This window comes from Sinocyclocheilus anshuiensis, unplaced genomic scaffold (assembly GCF_001515605.1).
Source record: "Sinocyclocheilus anshuiensis isolate Anshui unplaced genomic scaffold, SAMN03320099.WGS_v1.1 scaffold517, whole genome shotgun sequence".
Taxonomy (NCBI): domain Eukaryota; kingdom Metazoa; phylum Chordata; class Actinopteri; order Cypriniformes; family Cyprinidae; genus Sinocyclocheilus; species Sinocyclocheilus anshuiensis.
In genome coordinates, this window is record NW_015536535.1 from 2,398,077 (window position 1) to 2,406,399 (window position 8,323).

The following is an 8,323-nucleotide window of genomic DNA, read 5'->3' on the forward strand; positions in this document are numbered from 1 at the left end:
GCTCAGCTGGGCATTAACTCCATCTGTTCTGTCTGAGTGCCTTCCTCTTTCGGGACAGTTGGACTTCATATACATTCTATGTGTATGTGTGTGTGTATGTGTGTCACTTTAGTGAAATGGGGGAGGGGCACACATTAGGTTTAATGTTAACAATTTGAAATGTAAAGACAAAAGGACATATCTGTAGATGTATAATTCATGATTCACCACAGTTAAATGCATAGAGCACAACTGAATGATGAAAATAGTGTGCCCACAATTGTATCATTTAAATTTTACTCGACATAATGCAACATCTGGTTGATTCTCCTGAACGGTAAAGCTGCTTTTCTGTGCCACTTCTACAGTATTATTAAACTAGCAGCCGTTTTAGCACAGAATTACCCTTATAATCAGCTTCTGGTTGATGATTAAACAGTAGGCTACAAACTGTTACATAAGAGCTGATAGTTTATGCACACATTGTAAAGGTCTTGTACAATTGTGTGATTGATGATTATCCCCAGCGAGGTTGATAGGAAGAATATTATTTAATGGTAATACTAGTAGGCTACGAGAGTTATAGATGACAGATGCAGAACATGTCAACTTAACCTTACAGCGTTAATATTAAATTAAACACTGGCGTTCAGATACACTGCATTCAGTTCATCAAACGGCTACTGTAATTTTCCCTAACTCAAACAGCACACAGCAATTTTGCAAAATAAATGCACATACTGGGGGTTGTTTACATCGCTAAGCCCCGCCTCTAGCCTGTTCTGACACGTGTCAATCAACCGGAGCCGTGATATGGATGACGCGCGGTGACGTCACGCTCAGAGCCGGGGGGGAGGTGGACGGACAGAATGGCGACCCAGTGCCGGAGCTCCAGATGCACGGCCGAAAGAAAAGGATTCCGGCGGGAACTCGACTCATGGCGACACAAACTCATCCACTGTGTCGGTAAGATTAAATCACCCCGCGCTCGGAAAAGCCGTATTTAGGTAACGTTTATTCCATAAGCGGACATATCGCAACATCTATCCGCTCAGTTTCTTTCTCTCGCGGAGCTCCCTCCCCCAGCCGCTGCTAGCTCTCGGAGTTGCTAAGCGAGCGTGTGTCAAGTTCAAAAATAACATTTACATAGAGAGCCGTGGTCCGCGCGAGCCCGAGGAAGCCTTTGTAGCTAACAGAAAAAACGGACGACCAAGCGAGCTCTGCCGGCTCCATTTTCTTTGTCCTTACTTCATGATTCCTCGATAACCGAGTTAGCTTTGCACTCACTGACCCTTTCTGCACCGAATACCGATGTACAAACTACCGCGTGATTGTATTATGATAATAATTCATCATTAGGGTCCGGCTTTTGAATCTCTTGCGTTAATTATTCGGTCATTTGCAGCATTGCCATAGATTGCTGTTGAGATGTCCAAAAATAGTAGAGTTTTAAGAAGTCAGAGAGTGTTTCTTTACTAAATTACTGAACGGTTTTTGGCGTTTTGAAAACGGGTAACGTTAACGTTAGTTGAATAGATACCCAGCTTACTCTTTTCAAATGTGGTAGAACTGTAGTAGTGTTGTTGACACTTGTTTGGCAGAGTTCATGGTGTTCAGCGTAAACCCACAGATTCACATGACTAACGTTTACTGCATAAACGGATCACTCAATAACCTCCGGTTTATTGTGAAACTGTTGACATGCATTTTATACACTGCTGTAAACGGTACTATATATTGAATTTGTGCTAATTAAAATGAAAATGAAAGAATTAAAATTGTTTTTACTACAACAGAATATAATTGATATAAATATAGTGTAAGTTTAATAGATTGTGATTTGTTTTTTTATTTGATTTGTGATTTGTATGGTTTTAAGGGTTGGTTACAGTCGAGAAGGTCCAGGCCTCTGAGGTTTTTAAGGGTAACGTTACATACAGAGATTTGGCGTGTTTAAAACTAGATTTTTCATGATAGGATGGTTCATTAAACATGTATAAAATGTTTTGCATTATAAAATGTAATTTGTGGCTTTAATGCTTTGAAAATAAAAAAAACTCATGCAACCAAAAAAGATTGATTAGTATTTGCAGAATGTGACATTCTTGGGTGAGCTTTTGTGTGTGTGTTTTTTTTAAGGACATAATGTGAATGTAGCTGTGAAGGGTATCATTCATGCATACCATGCAGCAGCACTGCAAATATGAGCTTTTCTCATTTTTATACCGGTATAAATAAGCTATAATAATATTTACACTTTGAGTTTTATCATAGCATCATGACCACCTGAATTATTTTTTTTTTTTTTACGTAGGCCTGTACTAATGATTTTGTGTGCAGGGAGTATTTGCTTTTGTTGTTAGAGCATTTCATAGAATTATATATGCATGTAAAATTAATTTTTATTAGCCAATGTTGTAAACGAGAAACAGTTTTACATTTGTAGACCTTTTAACAAAACCATCAACCACCACTTTCTGGCAGGTAAGGGTTGTGACTAGGGATGTCAATTTTCGATCATTTCAATGATCGATCGTCGTTTAAATTAACGATCAATTAATCGATTAATCGTTAACCTTAATGCCTGGTTTGCCGGTTGGTCACGAATTTCCACAAATTCAATAATATTTAGGCATTGTTTCTTTTCCTAAATCCTCACCGTCTAACCCTCTAATTTCATAGGTTTGTTTTATTGCCATTCACTTTTTATCACTGTTTTCGCATCTAAGGGAAATGAAAGAGTTCATGTCCATGAATTAAGAATTCGTTTGATTTATTCATTTGTTCCCTCATTTTAGTTCAATCATGGGTTAAGGAACAAAATTAATGAAACATGGACAGTGGCCACAAATTAATAAGTCGTAGGAACAAATTAACAAGTTGTAGGAATGAATAGCCTATCTGTCCTGTGTCCCACAGCCCTGCAAAGCGCAGAGCCCGATATGAAATAATTATCTGGGGAAATGACTTAGTTACTACATTTCTATTGCTTTCCATGTTGAAGAACTTTGTGTTGTTTCAATTTAAATGTACTTTTAAAGTTTAAATCACATTAAAAGCTTAATTTGTACATTATGAATGAATGATGATGCATTTATATACCGTCACCGTCACTCACAGCTGCTCGCACGTGTTTTGCGCATGAGCCGCACGCAGCCCAAAATTAAACGACTTAATCGACCATCGATAGCTTTAATCGATTGCATGTCTTATCGACAATTAATCGATCGTCGATTAATCGTTGACATCCCTAGTTGTGACAGATCTGTGTAGTTTTACGATATGAATGTGTTTATGATAATGTATTTGTTTTCTAGGGTACTTTTTTACTCCTTTGTTTATTTATTTTATTTTTTTTTTACAAATGACTGTTAATTAATTAATTTATTTTTTGCAGGGTTTGAAAGTATACTGGAGGGAATATATGGACCAAGGCTGCTGCAAGATCTCAATATATTTGATGGTGAGTTTTATGTTGTGTGTGTGGTAATATTCATCCATGCTTGGTTTTAGAAAATTCAACCTTTTTTTGACGCTGATGATTATTCATATGATTCTCCCTCAGAGTGTGAACCAGAGGATGTGGATGATTGGTCCATTAATGCAAACTGCTCTTTTTGCAACCTGCAGCTAGAGAAACCGAATGTAAGTCAACCCTCAAAAGCCACAGAAAAGGTGTGCTTATTCTGGGGTGTTTGTTAGCAAGAACAGTCATGCTTTGACATTTGTATAGGACAAATAGTTGCTGATTAGCAGCTGTTGTTCTGTTTGTTAATGCAGTCTCTTTATAATATGGTTAAACAAGTTAATTAATTATAACTAAGGACAACTCAAGCCTGTGAGACTGTAGTTAACACTTGTATGGGCTAGGGCTGCATGATAAATCAAATGAAATCGTAATTGCGATTAGGCAAAAGCTACGATTGTCATGTGTATCTTTCAGTGAAGCACAGTTCTGTGATCAGTAGTAGGGCTGGGCAAAAAAAAATTCGATTTTCCGATTAATCGTTTTTTTTAAATGACGTCGATTCGATATCGATTCTCAAAATCGAGAATCTAATCGCGAGCTTTCGAATCGAATCGTGACATCTGAATCGATACCCAGCCCTAATCAGTAGTAAATCTCCATCCGAAGGACAGAGGGCGCTCTCGCGCAGAAAGTCCAAATACGCCCCGCAGAAGAAACCCAGGAAATGCCTATAGTGGTAGCTGGATAAACAGAAGATAAACTGCTTTTATTGATTCAACATAACTAATAAACACACAACTACGACAATATATGGTTTATCTGAGTTTGTCTTATTATAATTTTCATTATAATAAAGTATATAATAATGCAATGCTAATCGACATAGCCTTTATCACTGCTTAGTCTTATTATAATTTTCATTATAATACATATTATAATGCAATGCTAATCGACATAGACTTTATCACTGCTTAGAATACTATGAAATATTGCGTGCCTTATTCAGTGTAAAAGAAGCCACATCATCTCACAGAAGGATTTAATTTAACACTCGACTGACGTTATGAAGTGAGTTTGAAAAAAAAACAAACGTGATTAAATGTGGTATTTTCACGTGCTTTCAGATGGAGCAGCATTTACTACACAGAGCTGTAATTCACAGAGAAGATACGCAAACAAGCTGTCATTATTGCGAACGATTTCTTAGATTTCATAATTGCACGATTATATCGTCTGTGATTTTTTTGCGTAGCATGTCTGAACTACGGCTTTGTGTAGTAAATGCTGCTCCATCTGAAAGCAGGTGATGGAGATTTACTACTGATTACAGAACCGACTTTACTGACAAGATGCGCATGACAATCACATTTGATTAATCATGCAGCCCTATTAATCATGGGCTGTATCTGACAGGGGTCAGTAACTGACAATTACTTTTTGTGACCTAGAGCCACCCTGCTGTGGCCGTGCCTGGCTCGCCACCCCCTGCTGAAACCCCCCCACCTCAGGGCCTGTCCACCTCTGATAAACTCCAGTGCCAAGCAGACCGATTCCTCAATGCTATTTTTCGTAAGAAGGGTGAGAAATACATTTTTACTTCCATTATCCAAAAGTAGTGAAGTAATTGTGACAGCTATTACGTATTTTACGATTGGTCCAGAGCAGTTTTTTTTTTTCTTCTCAACTGCTGGTTCATGATCCAAAAATGAGTAGTAGGTCTGTTCTGGTAGGTTTGCAGACAGCTGGGGGAAAACGATGCTTAATGCAATAAAATGCAGCTTACCATTAAACTCTGTAGGTGAGTATACTCTAAAGATTCACAACAAAATGAGCTAAAACATTTTTGCAAAATGGTTTGCAACATTCAAAGTCCATGTCTACACTGGACAGAATGGGACATCAAATTATTACTTGTGTTTACGGTGAGAGACTTGGGACTAGGGCTAGGCCATAAAACAATATCATATAGAGTCGCGATAAAATATGTCGATAACGATGATAAGCTCTGAACATTTTTACTCGATATGGATTAATCTAACAGCCAGTCAGTGCTTGTCGCTAATAGGCTAACTCTGCATGTCTCTGCATAAATGAACAGCACGGTTTTGTCTGATACACGTGACGCTCACTGTGTTTTCAGCGTCTGCCTCTTAATAAATAAGGACATCAACATATGAACTTCATCTCCAGAGCTGCTCTGAGAGTCACTTCACAACTTTTCACCCTTTCTTTTGAACAAAGCTACTGTCAAATACACACTGAAACTGAAAGTAAAATGGAAAGACTTTCACAACAACCCGTCAAAATAAAATTCCAGTGAACAAATTGAAGAAATTATAATAGAAATATATTACTATTGTATACTAATGTAATTCTCAAGTAATAATAATAATAATTTGAAGGAATATCATACAACCAAGGTATTTTTTCATTAAGCTATATAGTTAACAGTGCTGTCATGCAGCATCTTATTTGACAAAAAATACAAATGCAATGTTTTGTTGTAAATTACATTTATATTTGAGTATTTAAAAGATTGATTTAATTGTTAAAGTTTTATTAATTATTTTAATTAGACACCATTTTTTATGATACATTTGTATTGAATCATAAAACACAGATTCCAGGACAAAATAAAATGAAATCCAGAATTTAGGGGAAAATAAAGTAGATTTCATGGTAGCTCTGTGGAGCTTAATTGTGAACAAACAAATAATCTTTACAATTATTCTCAAGGTCTAAAAGACATGTTGAAAGCATTCCCCATTAATGGTTAATGAATTTTGTGATAACTTTATTGTATGATATGGAAATAAATAGGGATGTAACGATTAACCGCGAGCCAGTTAAAAATCGATCTAAATATGTGACGATTCCAATCGTTTGAGATGCTAATCAAATCGCGATTCAATTAGGGGTAGGAGTTTATATGAATGTATGTCTGAGGGGAACTTACTGTCTTTCGATGGTATTTTGTCTTTTCCTCTTGCTCATAAGTTCATAAGTGCAGCACTGCTTTGTTTACAGCGGAAACGCTTTAAGCGCCACCTGCTGGCAGAGAGTGAATCTGCATCTCATTCAGCTCGTCTGCTGTTTCTGTTTCATGCAGATATATTTTTATGCATAGTTTCATAATTTTAAATGAAAAGAGCACAGACAAAGCCTTAGGCCCAATCCCAATTCTATTTTATACCCCTTCCCCTACCTCTCCGCCTACCCCTTCCCCTTGTCCCTTGAAACAGAATGTCAAGGGGTAGGGGCATTTGTCTAAAATCTTATTTTATGAAAAAAAAAAATCGTGAATCGAATCGTGAAATCAAAATCGTGAATCGAATTGAATCGCGAGTTGAGTGAATAGTTACATCCCTAGAAATAAACATTGTGATAATATTTTTGGCCATATCGCCCAGCCCAACTTGGGACACCTCCATTGTAGATGAGGCAGTAGGAGTGTGCCATATCATACTGTCCACGATAATACCGGTATAAATTTTTACATGATAAAACAAGTGTCATATCGCAATATCAATGATATAGCGACGCGATGACGTATGGCGGATATACGTTCCCTAGCGCGCACAACAACAACACCACAAACCCAATAGATGTGTTCAATTTGAAGCAGCCTAGAGTGACCAGAGTGGCCGCATCAGAGCCGTAAAGGCCCAGGTATACTTCACATTCCGCGTTCCGTTCCGTCTTGCGCACAGTCGCGCACAGCTTTCAAAGTATACTGAACTGCGGATGGACGAGCTCGACACATGCGCAGTACCACTTACTCGGTCTCAACATTCACCTCGCGCATGCGCTGTTGTACGCGCACCGTCTTGGCGCATTTGGCTTGTTTGAGATGCGCCTTGCCTCGCCTGAAATGTAGGCGAGAGTAGGCGGCTGCAGTGAGGGGAGGAGTTAAATAAGCGCAGTCAAGACGGACAGTTCTGAGCTCTCGAAGAGGAACAGATACCTCCGAGATCAAAGGCGGATATCGCGTTATTCTCTCTCATGTGCTGTGCTGGTGATAAACATGATATAATTTCAGTTCTGGTGCTCTATATGAAAATAAATATGATGAACAAGACACTCAAAGTGCTTGCTATTTAATCTCATATGAAAGGCGTATTTATCATCCATTTTTACTTTAATACAAACATGTATTTTAGATTTTTATAGAAATATGACAACAATCACATATCTTACACAGAGATCGCACTGTCATAGTGTTTGAGAATATTCATGCATAATTTCAATACATAATCACATGAAACTAGATAAAAAATTAAACATTTTAAAAGAGAAAGCAGCATCATAGCCACGGGAATGTATTTTGAGCTGGGGGGGCTGAGAAATAAGTGACAAGAGTGATGCGAGAAGACTAACACTATATGATGGCGGATCCAAAGCACAAGTTTTGTTAATAAAACTTTCATTTATTCGTTTAATAGCCTATAAGTGAGTGTCTATGTTGCTGGGTTTTCATAAAAAAAATAACAATGAACCACAAACTAACAGTGTGTTCACACCAGACGCGAATAGAGGCGAATTCGCGCCGGGCGACGCGAATGACGTGAAATGCGCGACGCGTTTGCTGTGAACGCACGATATTCGCCTCCATCGCGTCTTCCGCGCAAGTTCAAAAATTTCAACTCGAGCAGAAAATTTGCATGACGCGTTCTCGCACAAGCCAATCAGCGAAGAGTTTCTTGACACGTCTAGTTGAATCAGACAATAGAAGAGAGCATTATTGCAGCTGTCTGTTATTATATAGGTCTGGAGCATAGAAAACAATTAAAATCAGTTGGAGTGGTAGTTGTATTTTATTAGCATGGCTACAGAGATGCTGCTATCAACAATAAAAATAATAGTAATATCAGTGTA

General features: G+C 37.9%; 1 protein-coding gene across 2 annotated transcripts in view; it reads left to right on the plus strand.

Annotated features, from left to right (window-relative positions):
- Positions 1-834: 834 nt before the first annotated feature.
- LOC107695668 (ligand-dependent nuclear receptor corepressor-like protein) overlaps positions 835-8,323 on the plus strand; it is a 34,344-nt gene continuing 26,855 nt past the window's right edge. Inside the window, exons 1-4 of one of the 2 annotated variants that reach the window (XM_016495673.1) lie at positions 835-945; positions 3,377-3,442; positions 3,545-3,654; positions 4,897-5,026. In XM_016495673.1, coding sequence (XP_016351159.1) covers positions 849-945; positions 3,377-3,442; positions 3,545-3,654; positions 4,897-5,026 — 403 coding nt within the window. In that variant the 5' untranslated portion in view covers positions 835-848. The remainder of the gene's footprint in view (positions 946-3,376; positions 3,443-3,544; positions 3,655-4,896; positions 5,027-8,323) is intronic. The other variant, XM_016495681.1, reaches the window with a different exon arrangement.